The sequence below is a fragment of the Micropterus salmoides genome, unplaced genomic scaffold (assembly GCF_014851395.1).
Source record: "Micropterus salmoides isolate LMB-PRFRI ecotype aquatic unplaced genomic scaffold, ASM1485139v1 Ms_hic_scaffold_18, whole genome shotgun sequence".
Classification (NCBI taxonomy): domain Eukaryota; kingdom Metazoa; phylum Chordata; class Actinopteri; order Centrarchiformes; family Centrarchidae; genus Micropterus; species Micropterus salmoides.
In genome coordinates, this window is record NW_024040928.1 from 9,339,787 (window position 1) to 9,361,221 (window position 21,435).

The following is a 21,435-nucleotide window of genomic DNA, read 5'->3' on the forward strand; positions in this document are numbered from 1 at the left end:
GAATTCTCACACAGCTGCTAGCTTTGGAAACATGACTAAAAGGAGCGTACATGTAGATACATGTATAGCAGGAAAGATCACATAGGAATATCTGATGCAATAAGCATGCACACTTGCTGATATAAACACATAACACTTGAGCGCACACACACAAACACACACACACACACACACATAACCCCCTCCTGTTTTCTGAGTAGTTCCTACCTAGGAAGGAGACACAGACTTTACAGAAGGTGTTGAACTGGAACTTGTTGGCGGCCTCCAGCAGCGTCTTGGCGTTGGCCGAGTCGATGACCAGCGAGCCCGTGTAGACGAACTCGAGCAGCAGCTCCAGCACGTCGGCGCTGATGTTGCTCATGTTCAGCTCCAGCACCTCCCCACTCCTCGTCTCCCCCGATGACCTGATCAACCAATCACGGCAGAGAGAGGCGAGTTAGGGACACTCCGAGAGGAAAAGCGAAGAAACAAAACAAAAAGAAGAAACGGACACAGATACGTGTATGCTACGCACGACACCCATTACACACCTGGGCCAGTACGAGAGTAGGGAGAAAATAAGAGAATCATTACACAATAAGATAAAAACATAAAGTGAAAAAGGGACAGAAACAGAACTTTGGGTGGTTTCTACTTTTCTATGGGGCTAGCAGATTTGCAACTATATTGCTGCATCTGAAACAAAATGTCCTCTCTGAACAAAGATTAGGCAAACAAAAGTTATTGCTTTGTTTCAACAGGCATGCGTATCACATGTGTGTTTTCATGTATGCATAGTTTTAGAGGTAGACATGCATACATGGCAGGGTACATATGAGCTATCAGACAGAAAACAAAGAGAAAGAAAGTGACAGCACAGTTCATACACTGACATATGACAGAATGTTAAGTATGCTGGTTAGAGTATGTTGTACTGGAGAGCTCTCGCTGTTCGTGAGCTTATACCGCTCCCGTGTGCGTGTTGGATATCAAAGCAGAGTATCCACTCCTACTGGCATGGTGTAAGAGGTTCCAGGGAGTGCTTGGATGAGCAAATTAAATAGAATATGATATCCCTTCGTAATGCAGAGCCTGAGATGTGTGGGGAGTTGAGGGCTGCTTTTCAGAACAGGGCCACGTTGTGACTTCACCGGGATCAAATGGCAGAGTTTAGTTCACATGCTGAATCCCCCCAGAGAGGCATGAGAGAGTTAAATAACACCTCGCCAACAGTGTTTAATGTCCCATGTGAAACAATAATCCACTCAAGGGCAAAATAAATGGAATAAAAGCCCTGCAGGAGGCATGCCCCAACTACTATGTCTCTCTTCCGGTGGCTACATCAACAATATGAAAAGTAGCCTACATTAAGATGGATGGAGGCTGTTTGCTTCTGTCACTCATGGTAGCAAAATGATAACACTCTGTCTGTTTGTCATTGTGTGTGTGTGTGTGTGTGTGTGTGTGTGTGTGTGTGTGTGTGTGTGCGCGTTTGTTCTTTCTTTTTCTGTTGGAACCATTTTGTTGGATTAGCACTCATGACAAACAGTCAGCATTTAGTGCGACACAGACAGCAAAACAAACAAGATGAGACAGGTAGACAAAATGGTTAGAGTGAAGATGGGAGAGGGGGGCGATGAGGAGGAAGCAAAAGGAAGGGAGGCAGGGTGAGACGGTTCTTCCACAGGGAGCCAGCAGCCATCCTTCTGAGGGAGGGGTTGGGTTGTTCCATGACTGTGCCTTGGTCTTTTAAATAAGAGATTTCCCCGCCCACCCCCAAAAAAAATCCACCATCACACCTAAACAGAGCCTTTGTCCCCGCTGCAATAATCATCAGTAGCCTGTAGTGTATGAACTGAGACATTAGTCGTCATTTAAAGCGCACTCAGGAGGTGAGAGGGGAGAAGGACATCCAAAAATAAAATAAAAGACAATGGCATTTGTCTCTGGATGGACATTGGCTGGAAAAACCAAGGTAGTTACTCTTTTTCCTCCTGCAAAGCAAAAAGCCACATAGTGTTATTGCCCTTTTTCCACGCAAAGCCCTGCAGTGGGGGCAGGTAGTAAGACAGAAAGAAGGGAAGGGGAGTGTTGTTCAGGGTTAAAGTGATGGAGGGAGGTGGGGAAGAAAAGGGAGGAAAAAAGAGCTTAAAATAAAAGAAGAGCATGCTCATCAACCTGCTCAATTAGTGCAATAGAAACCAGCTCAAGTGGCAGTTTGTTTTGTCTGAGCACTTATGTTATGGAAATGACTTATCCAGAGCTTCTAAAAGAGGTGGATATTTATGCTGCGTCTGATTGCAGACTTGAATTTAAATAGTGAAAGAGGGAGGCAGGGAGGACAGGAGAGACAGAGGAGGAGAGATCTGGCGAGGGGGGTAAAAGATGGGCACACTCAGGCAAAGAAATTTGTTTGTGAAAAATGCACCACTTATTCAAGAGGAAGTCTTAAAATCAGCAGAGACTGTCAAAATGGTGGTGAGCGAAGGCGGAGGGGAAGGAGGGGAGCTGCAACACACACACACACACACACACACACACACACCCTAATACATCCTTCAGCCTAAAAAGACCCCCTATTTTACAGGGAATACATTTAGCTTGTTCTTATAAGACCATCTATTCTGTGGTAGTACATACACTACTAAGATATGTTAGGATAGAAACATGTTCACATGCAAAGCCCGCACTGTCTGGGCTAAAAATGGCTTTCATTTACATGTTCTGTCATAACATAAATCAAGAATGTATTATAAAAATAAATAAACGTAATGTGGTAGCTTTATCAGTGGTGGGATTCGTGTTTTGCTTGCGTTTACTTTGTGGTTTTGAGGCCACGGTATTCTATCCATAACATCAGGTATAATAAGGGAGACTTCAAGGCTATCTGGCAGGAACAAGTCCAGTTTGTGTCGGATGCTCTAAAGGACAAAAAGGACACAGTGACAGGTGGAGAGTTTAAAAGCCTAAACCTCCGTCCAAGTGTGAACACATAGCCACTGGCATGAGGGAAAAAACTCAACATGGACATTGGATTGACAGAACTTTACACAAACTTAACTTAACTTAAAAATAGAAGTTTATTTTGAGGAGCGATGAAAGAAAGTGCGAGTGCCAAATAATTTACAGTGAGTGCTGCTAGAACACTTTTGATATGTCAATGCAAGGCTTGCAGCTTCATGATCAGAGTTCGGCTTACTGAAATAAAGAAGTAATTTTCTTACCCACAGTTAGTGGTATCTAGTTGTGCTACGTTTGCAAGGGTTTTATAAATCCAGCTCAGGGTTATAAATTTCATTTGTGGTGCTCACAGCATTACATTTTTAAAAACTCCACAGAAACATCTATTTCCAGATATAACATCCTTGTTACTCTGGGTAATCCACGTACTTCACCATTATTAGTTTTTATCAAAAAAACTTTTCTACCAAAAACATTTGTTCTAAAGTTGCACATACAACTGATTTAAGACAACTTCTTCACAAGGGTTTGACTTACAATTAATTATAATGTCTTAATTCGATGTGACTTTGGAGTTAAAAAATCTAACCAAATTTAACTAAAATGAAAAAAAGTGTATGTGTACTCAGTGTAAAATTTGTTATCTTTCTGTCTGAAATCAGATTTCTCAAAACCCAAGCTATCTGCATGGCTAGATAATACCGGAGGTAAGTGAGAGTAACTGACCCTTTAAATACAGCAAGCCAGAACAACGTTGCTAATTGAAATTTGAATATTGAGTAATACAGTGTCCTGTCTTCCCCTCAGGCGGAGCAGCAGAGGTCTGAACGGTGCACTCAGGGCTCAGCTGCAGTGTTCACACGGGGCCGACACTGTAATGGGCTTTAACACAGCTCTCTACCCATCTCATGGTCATAACACTCTGACTCACAAGCATAGAAAACTCATGGGTAGACAGAGAGAAAAGAAGAGCAAGAAATAAATGGCATGAAAGCATGTGTCAGGTCCGCTCAAAGATTCTGGAGCTTTTTACATTGCTGTGGTGCGGAGATGCAGTGGCCATAAATTAAATGCCTGCAGAGCACACTTATTGGAAAATCCTGAGGGGTAAAATGGAATTACCGGAGATGATCTGTCTCCTTGCTCTGTGCATCGGCCCTTTAAAGGGTAGGGTAATAGGTTTTTTGGTGGGGGCGTGGGGCAGACGTGTGCGTACATTTTGGAGTAGCATTACATCCTTCAGGTATCATGGGGTAAGATGGCAGGTTGAATGTAATAAGACACACTGTGGGAAAGGACTGAATACTTGAGATGAGGGCGGGCAGTGGAGGAGCACACTAAAAAGAGGAGGACATACATTTTAGAATTGGAAAAGATTTGAAATTTGCAGGACAGAATATTTTAATCATCTATGAAAACACATGCCTAACGTGGAGACTGAGAAGCATCTCCCAAAAATATAATTTCCAAATTTTTCAAACAAATTTTTTTTAACTTTATAATTATGCTCCATGCTGTTAAATGTCGGCTCGTTTCCAATTAAGCCTTCAATTTCTTAAGTGAGTCATTGGGTTTGTGTGTGTGAGTGTGTGTGTGTGTGTGGGGGGGGGGGGGGGGGCAGGAAAAACAAGTGCGATGTGCACTCCCTCACCCTCCAGCAATACATCTCTACTTTCTCTTTCTGACTAATGGCAGCCTGCCTGGATAACACACAAGAATTATGTCCTTGCATCTTACGCCCACGCGTGCGCGCACACACACACACACACACACACACAGTAAAACGCATGTGCACACATTTCATGTCAAGTGCATTTGCGCACACATACACATTTTAACAATTTTAAGCACATACTGCACACACACACACACACACACACACACACACACACACACACACACACACACACACACACACACACACACACACACACACACACACACACACACACACACACACACACACACACACACACACCACAGTGGTTTATAGCGAGCTGACAGGTTGTCTGAACGACAGTGAATGACTCCTGAATGAGATGGGCAAGGGAGGCTGGACGGGACACAGAGCATATAAGCAGATGAAGTCTCTCTTTTATTTGACCTCATAAAGATGTGGACAGTTGTGAGCCACGTGTAGCCTCAGCATAATTTCAGCTGCACTAAGAAAGTGACCTGAGCCGCACATGGGAGGTTGTAACTCAATGACAGACAGGCCTTTGGCTCTCTTTGCTCCTCTCTGACCAAGCTTGCTACACTATGTCTGGCTGCAAACACCTCACACCTATGACCAAAATGGTCTCCTTCTCTCCCTTCATACTGCCTGATCTCACTTGTATTCATTTGCTTTTACTCCCTTTCTGCCCTTCTCTTGCCAACGCTTCACTGCTGTCCTGGTCTCATGCAGCTCTCATTTCCATAAAGTCAAGGTACCACATGCCTTTTAAAACAGCAGTGACAGCAATTGCTGTTGACGGTGTCGTGTTAGCATAATGCTGATGATCATGACTTCATTGCATCAAACCACAGACGTCTTACAAAATTAACAATTAGTATAACCAATTCAGATATTCTCCAGTGTGAAGTTAAATGAGAAGATTTCTATTTTAGACTTAATCTTGTAAAAAAAATTACAGTGTTATGACAGTAAATCAAAGTAGTTTTACAATTAATTAACCAATTAATGAGAATTTGCTCTATTAAACTGTCAAATTAGACATGAAAAATCTGACAATGTAGGCAGAAGCAGGCATGAGGAGGAGCTTGATGAAATTCAGCCCGCTCCTCTGGGAGCCCCGGTGTCTTTCAGGGGCCCTGTCTTTACGCATAAATGATCTAGCTTTGTCGCGGATAACAGGCACAGACGAGACAATCTGATAGACAGGTTGACCAGCATGGGGGCTAAAGTTCTATCCAAAGTCACTTCAGCCTCTCAGGAGGAATCTTTGCTATTGTCAAGGTCAAAGGAAGCCTCAGCATCTCTTTTTTTATTCATGGGGCGTATACGAGTGTAGCTGTAGAGATGAGTGGTCCTACTACAGACGGAGCTCTGTGGCTTTCCTACCTCTGTTCTCTCTCTGGTCTTCTTCACTCCCATTCAGAAGGAACAGTGATGACTAAGTGAGGAGGCCACAGCGGCTGATAAGCAGCTCTCCACTCTCCGATGAGCTTCCAGTGGACGCAGCATGGCTGCGAGGCAAAGTGGCAAACTTCCCTAAGACATTCTAGCTACTGCAAGTGACTGTGTGTGTCTTCCTTTTCTGCCTTTGTCTTTGCTCAGCACTTCATCCCTAGCTATGCAAGTGAGAACAAACACACACTCTCACACACACACACACACACACACACACCACCAAGGCGGGGCAAAATAACTTTGGGTCCAGGGGACTCTCAATCAAGCTGAAAACACCTGCAAGGATTCGAAGTATGGATGAGGACATTAGGGAATTTTGGTATTCACTCCCCGGAAAACAAGGCAGATAAAAAAAGACATACTTGCGCTATCAGACTTTACACACTCATGCGTGTGCACACACATCTAGAGACACTTAAAAGGTCTGTAGCTGACACACACACACACACACACACACCCTGGCACAGGCACCCACGTAAACATAACAACCCGGGAAGACAAAAAATATGGAGTATGAAGGGCAGAATACTAGGGGAATACTTAGATCCACATCAAGTGAATACATTAGTGAAGGGTGGTGTTAACCTGTGAAAGTGGTGGTTCAGTAAGCTGTCTTAGATGTGCTTTTCTTTTGCCCTTTGTTTATGACTCTGAAATGTCTTTTTTATTACACTAACCAAGATTTATTTGCATATGAAAAAGCTGTTTTGCATCAAAAAAAATAATTAACAACAGAAAAATATGGCAACTCTGGAGACAAAAATCCCTCTGCCCACAGAAGACAGTGTGGCTTTTGCGAATTAACACCCAGAGTGTAGAATGTATGATTCTTTTGTTTTGGCCCTTTGGTGAGTTTTAGAACATCCCCAGTCATGGAACATTTTCACTGCTCATTAAAATGGAAATGTGGTTAAATTGCCCTACATGGGGAGGAAAGGTAATGACGAGGGTTGACCTTTTTTCTCCAGTCATAGATACATTCATTTGAGTGGGAAGAGGAAGGAATGGCTGCTGGCCCTGTGCTAGGAACCAAAGTCTTCACACACCTGCAAGAGAGAGAGGGGAAGGGAAAAAAAAGCGACACAAATGCGCCCTATGAAAAGAACAGATTGGATCAACAGCTGGTGGGAGGGGAAGCGAAGGCAAACCTTTTCACCAGGTCCTTGAAATACAAGCTGCAGGAAGCTAGAACATTTTGGTGGACTTCAAACTCTTTGCCTTCAACAATAATTTTCAGGTCTGTAAACTCTTTCGCTCTGCGCTGTTGGTTCAACTCCTTCAACATCTCTGTAGAACAAGAAAAAGAAACAGACAATGCCACATTTGGGTTTAGAATTTTCTCTCCTCCAAACATACATGAACAACAATAGCATGACAACAAGAAACATAACAAAATGTGGTAAAGTGCAGACTGTAAAACACAATATTGTTGGCCAGTCTAAAGAAACAATGTCCATTATATGATAGAAAAGAAGGGACATGTACAGATTTGATCAAATATTTTAGCAAAAGCAAAATGAGATGTGGGGGTGTGTGTGTGTGAAAAAAGTAAATAATTAGCTCTCATATCCTACGCTGTGCTACTAGTATGCAATACCCAAAGCATGCTAGTGAATAACATAGGACTTGGAATGAGATCAAAAACTAGGATTATTATGAGAAAAGACACTTGTTTAACTGTATTTGACCTTTACACTGTAGCACTAGAACTTCAACCAAAAGGAAGCTGAATGAGATTAAAAAGCATCTAAAAGAGATGTGGGCTGAAAACAGAGACACGGTCAATGCATTATTCATATTGAAATAAAATTCTTTGGCTTCTCAAGTGCCCTACTCGGCGAAGAGCTGACCTTCAAATGTCGCTCAATGAGAAAACAACTGCTTATCCCCAAATCCAAACACCCGCTTCTCTCTCTCTCTCTCTCTCTCTCTCTCACTCTCTCTCTCTCTGAAAAATACCCCCCAACCCCATCTTCCAAAAAAACCCAAAAAATAAAAGAAACAAAACAGGGAGGAAACACAATCTGAGAAAACATGCTCGAAGCAAACCAATATGCTGTTGAAGGCCTTGGTACACAGTGAGTTGTATGATGTGGTGTTGCAGCACCATGTTAGGCCTGGCCTTACTGTAGTGCTGGGTCGGAGGCGCTTGTTTCTCTGTGTCTTAATGAGGCACCATGAGGAGATGCTGAGAGTGAAAATCAGCGGGAGACTAGCAACTTATTCTACAGCCTTAGGAACACTGCAGCTTTGTTAATCTCCCATCAAGAATGCCACTAAAAGAGAACACTAGGAGACTCAAATGGTGAGCTACAGACACGATAATGTGGGGCATTATGATTATAGAGGGAGCCAGGTTCATCTTAGAATTAACAGAGCATTTCATAGAAACTGTAGGATGTGAGGCATAGCGAGTGTTTATTTGGCACAAGGCGCTGTTTAAAGGCACATATTCTATGCTGGGGAAAGATAAGCAGTAGCCATGTTACTTTTTTTGAAACTTGTCTGGACACTACCTTCACAGTTCTTGCTTAAACATGGCAATGGCAAATAGTCATTTGTTGTCATGTGTTAACAAGCAAGCTGTACGTGTGTATGGATGAATCATAGACTGTAGGGATGAATATGTGCTTTGCACAGCCCGGCTTATCATTAAATGTGGGGAAACTGATCAGACTTGTGATTGTACTGGCGACACCCAAGCTGAAATCAAGGAGTAGGTCTTTATCATCCTGAAAGAGGTCTGTGTTCATGCCAGACTCAAAGTAGGGATTTAATTAACCTGGAATGACACTCGCCCCTCTATTTGGCTGGAATATCCACTCATTTAGCTCCTTCCATTCTTCTGACTGACACTGGGAGCTCAGCTCTGAATAAATTTGGTAGATGAAATTATACAGTATAAAGACACATGACAAATAAGGTGCAATTCAGAAGCGCACTTTGGTAAAAGCCTTTTCTCTGAGCGGCGCATCCTTAAGGGTTATCGCATCAAGGAATTAATTGCCAGAAAGAAAATGACCTGGTTATTAAACATGCTGAATACAAAATGGGGGGGGGCAATATGTCCGTTGTACTTAGACTAGATGCACAGCTGCATGGTTAGAGTGAGCCATACACATGCACACGCAAACACAAAGGCTGGCATTTGCCTCGTCTTTCATGCATCTCTCCACATTCCACTCCATTGCTGCTTGTCAGTTGGCCAGCTATCTGATAACTGTGTGGGCATGGACTGTGAATAGTGAATACACAGTAGTTTTGAGTTTGCATTAGTGAATCTCCAGCGACCGATATGGCTTTCACCTTCAATCAGCCACACCGCATACCACCCATTTGCCCCGAGAATAAAGAAAGTGAGAGGGGGAGACAGAGAACTCCACTTGCCAGCAAACAATGGTCGCCTCCCTCGGAGCCATGCAGACGCACCTGAATGCCTGATGGAAAAGCTAATTATGGCTTCCTGGGTGTGGATTGGTGAGCCCCCCAGAACACCTCATCACCATCGGGGACCATGAAACTGCACATGGCATCCCCATTCTCAGGTTTGGCATGGAGTGTGGTGAGGCACAGACATGTTCAATGGGACCACAGCAGCTTTGAAACAGAATACGTCTCAATACTCTTAAAGGAAATATCTCTTGAGGACCGCCAATATAGTGGTTTTGTGGGAAGTACACAGAAATCCTCATAGGGGTATATTGTGCTGCAGTTGCTGGCGTATATCATGGACTGCAAACAGTGATGAAATAGCATAGTTTTCTGCCTCTAAGCCATTTACAATAATTACAACGCCCTAAGCTAGCTCTTCATGATTGGTTGACACACTGCACAGGGGGTATGAAAACAGTTCCAACTCTGCTGTTCAGCCTAGTAACCCTACTGTCAAACATGTGTGAGCATTGTAGCCAATGGGCTCCTCGGTACGATTTCTGGTAACCTATCAGCGCGCACAGTGCCTCCCTACTATAAGGTGTAGTAAGTCGCTCAACGAGCTACGATTGGCTGCTGTAGAAGGCTGATGCTTCACACCATTGGTTGCTGAACTTGGAGCCATTTTAGGGTTCTACATGTATTTTACATGTGCCTCGTAGACCCTCCATTTTGTGTTTACACACAAATCTAAACTTTGAGATACATCTTCAAATAAACAATGTTTTCTGTATTTTTTGTGGGGGTAACTCGCCAAATTGCAGAGCTGCAAAATGGTATAAAGAAGGTCAGTCATTATGTGACGTTTTCCACACCTTTTTACCACCATGATTTTGTCTGAAATGGTTTCTGAAATTTAAAATTCAGCTCACGACCATAAATACGAATTTCTGGCAAAAGATTGGATGGAGCTGTCAGATATTTAGCTCTTAAAAGGATAGGTTTGGAAAGAAAGCAAGAAATGTGTTAAAAATGTGGAGAAGTAAAAGAAAATTAAACAATATACACATTTTTTAAAACAATTATTTCAGAGCAAGTAGATGAAGAGGATATGATAGAGAAAGTTGTTTCTCAAGACAGGCGAGATAGGACAACCAGTGAAGCACCGAATATACAATAAATACAGCAAAAAGTCCTTTTGACAACTTTGAAACCATTAAAGAATTATTTATCTTATCTTACTCTTGTTTACCTTCTTATCTTTTCTGATAAATCTTGTGTTTCTACAGCACAAGTAAACATGTAATCATCCACATATCTCATCCAACTGGATGACATTCTATGCTGTGCAGCAGATAGGACACTGATGTGTTCCCCCACTGACCTTTTTGTTCTGTTTTTGTTCTCTGTTAAACTTTCAACGATCAATTCCCACCAACACTCGCAGTTTAATTATCCAGAACAAACCATGCTAGCTGATCAATAATTCAATGTACAACCCTGCCATAATGGGTTTTCTTAAGCTTGTAAAAAAACTTTAGAATGACACATTTCTTACTGAAGCAGTGCATTATCATTTTCCACACCACATATGAAAATTAAATTAAATTACTTTTTATCTTCAAGGCGACTAGATGATAAAGCTATAAAGCAGTTCTTTCATTAATAATTTCTGACAATGTCTTATGCTCTATGAGCTAGAAAAAATCCTTTTTTAATTTCAAATTAATAAAAATGAATAAAATTATATTTTGTTGATTTTTGTTTTCTTTAATGATTATTTTCTAGTAATACATGCTGTGTCTGTATTTTCTTCAAAACGATAATATATTTGATAACCCAATCACATTAAATGTTAAAAAGAATTAAATACAGTTAATATTCCATTTACATTATAAGGAATGCTACCATGATCAAAATTATTGTATAAATGAATATTTGACAATGATTAAATATAAAATCACAAAAAGATAAAATGATCAATTTCCTCAATCAGTAGGTTAAACTAACAATTGTTTGCAATTTTAATTAATTAATAATTTAATAATATAATTAATAATTTTTAAGATTACTTTTAACTATATTAGATAAAATTTTGCTCAACTCAAAATAAATTAAAAGTAGTCTGCTTATAGCTTATTTTACAGTATGCAGCAGCAGCACTGTTGCAGGACTGAAGCAGATTGGACTGAGGGAGTCAGATCAAAATAGGCTTCCTTTTACAGAAGCATTTTGATAAGTAGGGACATTTGAGAAATTCCATTTCAAAGAAGAACTTGCAACAGACTAAGAAGAGCGGCCTAAGAGCGTAATTCATAGTAAAAGCAGCACACAAAAGAAGTTATGGGCTCAACAAAAAATGTCTTTCCACTGCAGAGAACAGAGGGCCTGAAACGCAGCAGTAAAACACTACAGGATAATGTCAGGAGGATTTATGAGGGGTATTCCCATGTGAAGTGTTACACTAATAATAAGAGAGGATTAGGGTAAATAAATGATCTGATATTAATTATGGGTTAACTTGTTTTTGTCACAGAATCCAAAACATTATAGTGTAAATCTGAACAGTAGACTGATGGATGTTTGGAAGAAGCTGCTTTACCACTGCAAGGCAAACACTTGAAATACTGTCCCTGTTTCTGACTGCACACCCAAACAAAACACACAAATTAAAACACACCCACGTGCAGCATTTACAGGCACAGAGATGGTCAAAGTTCACTATCAGCACAAGCTGTTGGATAATGCAATCTCTTTCATTCTGCAACCTCAGGTCCAAAGTTCAACAAACGAGTCAGTATCAGCTCTAATGCCAAGGAGCCGTTTGCACAAAATTCTTGACTTATTTATGTATATATGATTTTTTTATTTTCCTTTCTCTGTGCAGCTAAACCATGCTTATTTAAAATCAGGTCATATGATCCGAAGATCATAATTTAAAAAAGGAAATAAAGATTTCTGGATGCCAAATAACAGAGGCTTTTGAGAGCAAGCTTGCAAAAAAAAACAACAACAACAAACAAATAAAATGGAGCTGTTCAATAAAAATAACACTTCTTTACTTTTTGTACATGTTTACTTTAGGAAAATATTTAGTCAGAATAAGAAGGCAAAATATGTATTTTTGTTGAGTATAATTACATGCTGTACAGGTGTAAGTCAATTATTTCAGAATGACATTAGTATGCATTTTGTTATGCTCCAAAGTTGTCTGTGTAATCCAAGAGAAACAGAAGGAGGGCAAATTTATGGAAAATAAGAAGAAATCTGAATTCTATTACATTTAATTAGCATATTTAAATCTACCCACTTCTCTTCTTCATCTACCTCAAATCTGTATAATGACAAAAAAAAAGTTCAAAATGTAATATGTTTATCTGTATATTAAATTTATTATTACTTTACATACAGTAGGTGGCTTACATAATTCATTTAATTAATACATTGTTCTTGCTAACAGACAAAAAAGTTTATGTCCACTTCAATATATCTCCTCTTGCAAAGTCATACAATCTAAATGCTTGTAGCAAATAAAATAAACCAAAGTGTCCACATTTTTCATTAAATTTTGTGTAACCCCCCCCTCTCTGGAAATAGCATTTTTTTTATGTTAAATTACTCTACCTGTTTTAGATCCCTGGTGCCTGAATAACAAACTATAAATGTATGCAAAATTCAAAGCATAAGAAATGTAATAGTAATATCTTTACTTTTACTTCAAATTGGCAATTGAGTAGATTTTAATAAACAAGACTATATTTGAAATATAATGTTTTCTTATTTCAAAGAATGAGACAGTACATTATAAAATCACACTGAATTATGCCTAATTTCCTACAAAAGGTAAAAAGGTCAAAAGAAACATTCCACAAGCCATTATTTTCAAACACCAAAAGCCATGGTGGCTAAATGTCAGGCTTTAACAGGTGCAAAATGTCATGAACACTATCAGGCCACTCATCTAGATACCATCTTCTGAACAAATGATGCTCTACATAGATAAAAGCCTACAGATACCACGTGTTACAAAATCTAGCCTGGGTCTCGTTCAAGGCACAATGACTCTAAACAGCCTTTAAAACATACCTCTAACAATCACCGCCACATTCAATTCTGGAGACGTTGCAACAGTTTGTGACTACTCCCAGCAAATCAGCTCATGGAAGGCATCAGAGATCCTCGAGACCCCTTGAGTCTCTAGCTGTCCTGATTTCAGTCTGTAAGAGAGCAGTGGCACCATATAGCCTTAGAGAATAGTCCATGATGAGGACGTTTTATATTTTCCTCTGCTCGAATCTGTTGAACTGAGCTGCTTTAGCCTCAGCACTGCTGTCAACGAGACTGGACTGAGCCAGAGGGTGGGGGAGGGTGACACTATGACAGAGAAAAGGAACAAGAAAAGAGAAAGATAGGACCTTGTGCCCCTCAAAGACACCGACTGGGCCTTTGTTGTCTTCTCCAATAGGCATGCAAGACAAGACCTGGAGTAGCAAAAACCACAGCTCTGCTCTGTCCTGTCCTGCACAAACCTCTACATATACCCTCTGGTCCAAGGTCAGACATGTACACACACACGCAAACAAACAATTGGCTCTAGTAGAACAATGCCGAAGCAAAAACAAGAACAGGCTCAGAGGAGGAAGAACATAAACAAATAGAGCCCTGGGAGCATACGTTGGCCTGCTGCAACAGTGTGACAGGATGTCATGCAATGTTCTCTTGTTCTTTGTGTTTGTGTGTAGTAAGAAGAGGAGAAAGTCTCTGGTCCTGGCTGGTGCAGTGGCTTCCTCATTAGCCAGGAAAGGGGGATAGTAGATGACATGCGGCCATACTCCCTAAAACAGGTTTTAACAAGAGGATACTCCTGTGGCTAGCAAACAAGAGCACTGTCATATCTTCCTTCCTTCAGGCGCTGCAACGTCTGGTCAGTTTGAAAAAAAGAAAATGCTGCAGACTCTTTAAATGTGTACTGGAATGGCAAACAGTGACTATGATTGTCTTCCGAAGACAGCAAGTAGAAATATGTACTGTACTAGGGATGCACCGAAATGAAAATTCTTGGCCGAAGCCAAAACCAAATATAATGAAAAGATTTTCCGAATACCGAACACCAAACATGTACATTCACATTTTTTCCATTTATTTTGCCTTTTTTACCATAGCATAAATTAAATAGTCTAAATGTGTTTTTTACTCAGTGTTTCCCACAGGATTTGGAGAGACTATGGTGTGTGGGTCCGAGGCCCAAGACGGTCCGGTAAAGTAAATCACACGTGTCCATTTACTTTTAATGGACACATGTAATACGTTTTATACTTTCTGTGAATATAATCCAATTAATCTCATTTCCATACTGTATAGACATCTCATTTTGAAAACCGGACGTTGTCACATGTGTGCTAAATTGATCAAGTTCGACCCAATTTGATAAATAAAGTTGTATGTGGTTCTCGCATCGCGCAACATGAAGACTTCAAAGCCTCTCTTCAGGTAGGACTCTCATACGGCAACACTTGTCAACAACTGACAGAAACTGACAAGATAAAGTCACTAACCTGCCTGTCAGCTCGCTCTGGTCCGTTTCAGTCGATTCAGCATAAAGGCTTGAATACGTGTGCACTCCAAATTTAGGTTCGGCTAGCTTAATAGCCTTCTCAGAAACGAGTGACAGAAACACTCAAAGTGAGTCAGACCGTTTGCTGCCTTTTCTAAGAAGTCAGCCACAGATGGAGTGGATGTGCTAGGAGATAATTCAGCAGAACAGTGTCTGCAAACGGTGATTGTTGTGTTTTTCTCAGACACTTTAAAATACTTCCACACTGCCAACATGTGAACGTAATTGTTCGGTAAAATTTATGCGGTCTTTTGATGTTTAAAGCCGAACACCGAAAGTGATCGCTATTTTCGGCCGATTCATTTCGGTGGCCGAACATTCGGTGCACCCCTATAATGTACGCATATAGTGAAGGTTACAAGTCAGGCTTGGTTGCAGCTCACAGGAAGTTAAAATTTACATTCAGTGCTGCAATTACGATGTTACAGTTTCCTGGCTGATGTAGCTATTTTAAACAGCAGTTCATAAGGAAAAAGAAAATTACTGTAGAAGAGTCGCTACTCCTTAAAGTAACAAAATTTAAAAGACAGGAAGGAGGGGGGTTTTGTTTTGGAAAATGGCCGCCTAAGAAACTTTACAGTAAGCCTTACTCTTTAAAAAAAATGTTTTTCAAAAATTCCCTATGACGTTAACATCAATAAGCAAATACATTTTTTAAAAACAGGTACTCTTTCAAAAAAATGTGGCCATTTACAGTATCTTTCTATCAGCGAGTATTAATGTCAGTATAAAGTAAATCACAGTTTCTCTGGGGCAGAAATAGTATAAACAAGATTAAGTTTCACAACTATATGTATCACAATGTACAATATAATCATGCTTTTTTACTTTATAATATCACTGCTGGTGTTAAACATTTAAATTTATTTTGGAGTTTTAAAAAATTCATGCATTTTATTTCTTTTGAAACCCATATGAAAACTGGTCACCAAAGTATCTGAGCTAAAGACAATCAGATTCAATATGTTCAAATGAATGTCTGCAATGATAGTTTCGTTTCTTTTATATTTTTCTACATTTCACCCTGGTAAACGACAAAAATAAAAAAGGAAAGTGTGCACATCTCTTCTCTTTGCAATCAATGTCGAGTGAGTCTAACCTACAACAGATACACCACAGGAATAACTCTACCACAAGAATAACTAGGACATGACTTCTGTTCCAAAATAACTCAAAGGAGAAGTGTAGAGTTTATTCCAGCTGAAAGCGTTTTATACTTAAAAAAAACTAAACAAATCAAGTCATGATGCCTGTTTTCACTTGCAATTAAAATGTTCCAAGAGAATCAGAGGTGCTCCAAAGTCTTTATGGCTCCATGGCAAGAAACTAAAAGTAGGTCTTAATTGGGGTGTACCGAGGTAGTACTGGTTGTACCTGTCACCCGGCCGGGTAAGTCAAGTACACTTAAAGGGACCACGAAAGCATAAAAGGAATAGGTGTAATTGTATAGATTTCAATGCTAGCACGATCCAACGACACATGATCAAATCTTTCTTTATGTGTGTGTGTCCCTTTAAAGGTTTCTGACACGTCATTATTAGCGCAGCACCCCTCCATGACTGTTTTTAAGTCTGTTTTTGGACCTGCTTGAAATGTGAAAGTCAATACGGTGCAAACCTGCTAACGTGACAGTCATGAATAACTATATTAACATACCAACCATACTTGTAGTTTTTCCATCAAACATCACTGAAATAAAATACCCATTCAAACATTCAGAGATGCACAAATGGAAATGCTGTTTTCATGTTTAATAATAGCTCAGTGCTCACCACCTGTTTTGCCTGTGATGAGAACCAACATCTTAACCCAAGTATCTCTTGGGACACTCCAATATTTTCCACAGTTCTTCCCATATAGGGGGACAGCTTCCCATGAAGAAGTTGCCCAGCAACCTGTTTAGACTCATCATGATTGTTATTCTTAGAGGCTGAGAAAGTGATGACAACATTGTCATGCTCTGTGTCATAAATGTCACATCTCCAAATCCTGGGCATCACAGAAAATTTCTCTGACTTATTCACCCGCTCGCTCATATGATTCATGTAATCTGACCTAAACCTTCTAATGTTTCCGACAGCACCTTGAAGGCAGCTTAATGTTAATTTGTTAGGTTGATGGGATCACATTTATTTACAATTCAGTCTGTCGGTTTGGTTTTGTCAGCATTGCTAATATAGAAAAAGGTAAAATAGCACAAAATAAAGTCAGTGGGGCAGGAAGATGGACTAATGAGATGTGATGAACACTGAATTAACTATTAATTATAAACCAAATTGTTAAATGAACTGCTCCGATGATAAGTAATCGCTTTTCTGTTTTTCTGTCACTGACAGATAAAAGTGTGCAGTGGGGATGAAGGTTCTGATTGGTCGATTGAGAGCCAATTGCAATGACAGCCAATCACACAACACAAAACTAGAATTTATAGCACAAAAAAGAACCACATATGCCTTAACCAAAATATAGTGTGCCACTAGTGGGTTGCTAATTAAATGTATTCAATGTTGCTCCCGACTTGTTTCTGTGGCGTATTTACATTTAGACACTAGCCAAACTGTTCCATAGCAACAGCCTCTGATTGGACAAGTTATGCCTCATCTATCACTCTGAGCATTGTGCAAAGTGCTTGTTGAAAAGAAGCAAGTCAGCTACACAAATGACTAGGAATTCTTCCAAAACTAATGATGGATTTAGATAAATGTGTTGATAACCACACTGATTAATCATCTATTAATAAATCCCAATTACTCTTAAATGCCTTGTTATTGCGATGCCGACTCCTTACTGTGGCATTTATTTTTCTATGCAAGAAATTATAAGTTGGTTTGAGAAGCTTTATGGTAGCAAAATCCAAGAACTTCTAAGAACTGTTTTCTGGAGCTGAGATAAAATGCTTTAGGAATATGGGCCTGTATGCTTAAAGAAGTCCACTTTTTACTACTCAGGCCAAGTTTAAGCCTCGAATTTGCGAATTGGCTTATTTGTCATAGTGCCAACATGCATTTTAGTTGTTTTTTTTTTTTTAACAGTATGCCACATGAAGCTGTGAAAGTGAACTGCGCCCCATCACAGATAAGCAAACATTCTGCTTAAGCGTTATGGAGGACGTCATCGTCAAAATCAGCTTGGGTTTGAGTAATTCATCCACCTCACAACAGACGACGTTATCATTGTACAAAAACTCACAAGCGCTAATGCAAAGAGACACACGTGCAGCCATGCATATGCAGAACCAAAACATGTGCAAATGTACCTACACACACACACACACACACACACACACACACACGCGCAACTATGACTAAGACAATGTCATAAGAGAATAATCCTAATAGCAATGTACTCATGAAGAGTCGCTGGCTAGTGTAGATAACATACTGTATGCTTTGAGGGGATTTGCATAGAACTGAGTGGGTGTGCAAAACTTCTCCATATTCCCTTTTAATTAAATTGCTAAGTTACTATTTTATATAAATTACTACAAGGACCAGAGTTCTGTCTAACACACATTAGAAACCCCGGTGGAAAAACAAGGCTAATTGACTGAAATGAATCATCTGGACACAGGTCTTGTGTATCAGTATGAATGCAACCTTTCAGAAAACATCTGTGCCAACCATGTTTCATTTGTAATTCACCTTGAGAGGGTTGACTGAGCATCCAAGTTCTTTTGGAGCATCCAGTTGTGCATGTGACCAACTAAGAGTGAGTCACACTTACTCACATGGAGAAATGAGAGCTGCTCAGTACAAACAAATGTAGGTTTCTGTCAGATTTACTGGATCACTTTTGTTCCAAGCACTAATCGAGCCTTGACATCAAACCACAACATCATGACTATAACAAATATCAAACTTGTTCCCAGGCCCACAGTCAGGTAGCCTGTACACGCTGGCATTTCACCATCCAAAGTCTGAGTTTTCACCTGACTGGCTTGTATCACCTCAGGCAGTGGGAGAAAACACTCCCAACAAACCATGTTTAAAACTCTCCACGCAAAACTAAACTTAAGTAACAATCATATTTAAGCTGTCTGTTGTTCTTATACAATACAATTTACATTGACTGAGCAAGGACACTTCCATGGTAGGACACATGGTTGTTGAAGGGAGCTGAGACAGTGATTAGAGAGGCATTGTCAACATGCCATGGTATTAGGTGGTGTACTGTGGGGCAGCAGAGTATGCCACTGCCATTACAGCAATACTCCAGGTTAGGGATGGGGATCGTTCATTTTTATTTATATTAAAACCCTTTTTGAGAGTGCTTAACGTTACGATTCTTTATCGATACCACTATCGATACTTCACTATTATTTGGTGACGGTTATTTGGTAGGACCAGACCCAACGGGCATGAGGTAGGCCTGCACAATATGAGGAAAATATTCAATGTGCAATTACGTTGTTATAAACTGAGATGACATATGACTTGCGATAAATAAACATAATCTTGTGTGCATAGCTGCCTGGTTGTTTTACAATTAAATACAGGATTGAAATTTAATATTTTAAATACAGCTAAATATTGTTTCTAGAGCAGCAACATTAATGTTTACAACAGCAAAGTCACTATATAAAGTCAATATCTGACATCACAATAGTGAGTGACATTTAGAAATCAGTCTGTATCAGTCCCTCCTCCTCCTCATCTCTGCTGTTATTCACTGCCTGCAGGTAATGTTACCTGGTGGAAGGAGGAGCGGCTGGTTTGTCTCAGCCAGCAGCTGAGTTTTTAAGACTACAGACCAGTCTATGCTCCAAACAGACAGCTTTCTACTGTTTGTAACATTTGGCTAATTGCCAAGCTAACGTTGGCAGTGCTTGCATAAAACATACAGGACGACAGACTGAGGACAGAGCAGTTTAAAATGAACCCTTTCTACATGTTTACCTTACAGACAGGTGTACTGATAAAGTATTGTCTTTTTAATACCGCGTTTCGGTGCATCAATAAATAAACATTAGTTTTCTTATGCATCGCGTTTCAAGTTAAATCAGATTTGACGCTCAAGACATAATTACATTATAGGACTAGCTAGTCTCGATAGCATTATCGATAAGCTCGGGACCTTATGATTTTCGGGTTTTGAGAAATGTTGGAACCGGGTCCTTTTAGAACTGGGTCTCGGGTGAAGCCAGATGACTGCAACTTGGTTCCAAAGGTCAAAAATTTAGTAATTCAGACATTCTGACAATATTTTTGTCTGTCCACACAGCACAAAGTAGCTATATTCCTCAAGGTCTCTTAACATAGTCACTATAAAAATTAATATCACATAAAAAGGAGTGTACTTGAACATACAATTAGCTGTATTTACAGCTTTTAACTCAGAAGTGCAAACTGACAAAGAGTGCTTTGGGTGATCAAAGGTTTGGAAGAGCGAAAAATAACCCAGACACTACATTTGTTGTGGAGGATGAAATGAAGATGTGCCAACTCTGCAGGTTATATTGGCATAAAAAAACACACTTTTTTTCACGACAGTGAGACCATAAATACAACAAAGTTTTAAAGTTGTGGTTGAACTACTAGCAAAGGTGCCGTTAGGGAAATAAAGTACGGTTGCCTTAAATGTTGAAAATACTCTATGGAAATGATGTGCGTGTCCGTTTAAGAATAAAAACAAGTGCAACAAAACAAAGTAAAAACAACTATGGCTATATAAAGTACATGGCTGCTTGATGGCAAAACTCATAATCACGATTATTTTGATAAATATTGAGATCACAATTATGGTATATATATTTGTTAAACTTTTTAAAAATAAAAGTCTTTTAACTGTGGATTTCCTTGAAATTTAAATATAATTAAAAACCATTAAAAAATAATGGAAAAGAATAACAAAATGATATATATGATATAATAAATATAAAGACCTATTTATTATAAGTAATATAATGTAATTTTTATGTATATGAACATAACGTGAGAAAGAATTGCTCAACTGATAAGCATCACGGCTGGCTGACCAAGTTTTCACAAACAATGGCTCACTTGACCGCAGTGAGATGAACTAAACATGCCACAGCCTGGCTGAGAGCAAGTTTGGACTTTTAGGGAGGTGCAAAAGAGCTGTGCTGTAAAGGAAAGAGTTGCACTGAATATAAGTTATCCTTTACTGATATTGAAAATAAAATCACCCACTCTACTTAAGTACTATTGCTGCTTTAAACTGCAGCCTGGAACCAACACCCTCAATTGCTTAGGACCCAGGCACATACTAGTGGTCGAGCACAGATGCCATTGTATGTGTGAGAGAATGTAGATATGCTCCCCAGCTTGTCTTACACCTCGGGCTGTGTTTATGACTTTGGTTTGTGTACATTGTGTACAAGCTTTGCACGTGGGTGATACTTGCCTCTGTAGGCTAC

General features: G+C 39.8%; 1 protein-coding gene across 3 annotated transcripts in view; it reads right to left on the reverse strand.

The window, feature by feature from the left end:
- Positions 1-21,435, reverse strand: part of LOC119909023 (kelch-like protein 29) — a 209,044-nt gene that overhangs the window by 69,644 nt on the left and 117,965 nt on the right. For all 3 annotated transcript variants that reach the window (XM_038727044.1, XM_038727045.1, XM_038727046.1), the window contains exons 6-7: positions 7,222-7,360; positions 208-404 (exon numbers count right to left, since the gene is read on the reverse strand). In XM_038727044.1, coding sequence (XP_038582972.1) covers positions 208-404; positions 7,222-7,360 — 336 coding nt within the window. The remainder of the gene's footprint in view (positions 1-207; positions 405-7,221; positions 7,361-21,435) is intronic.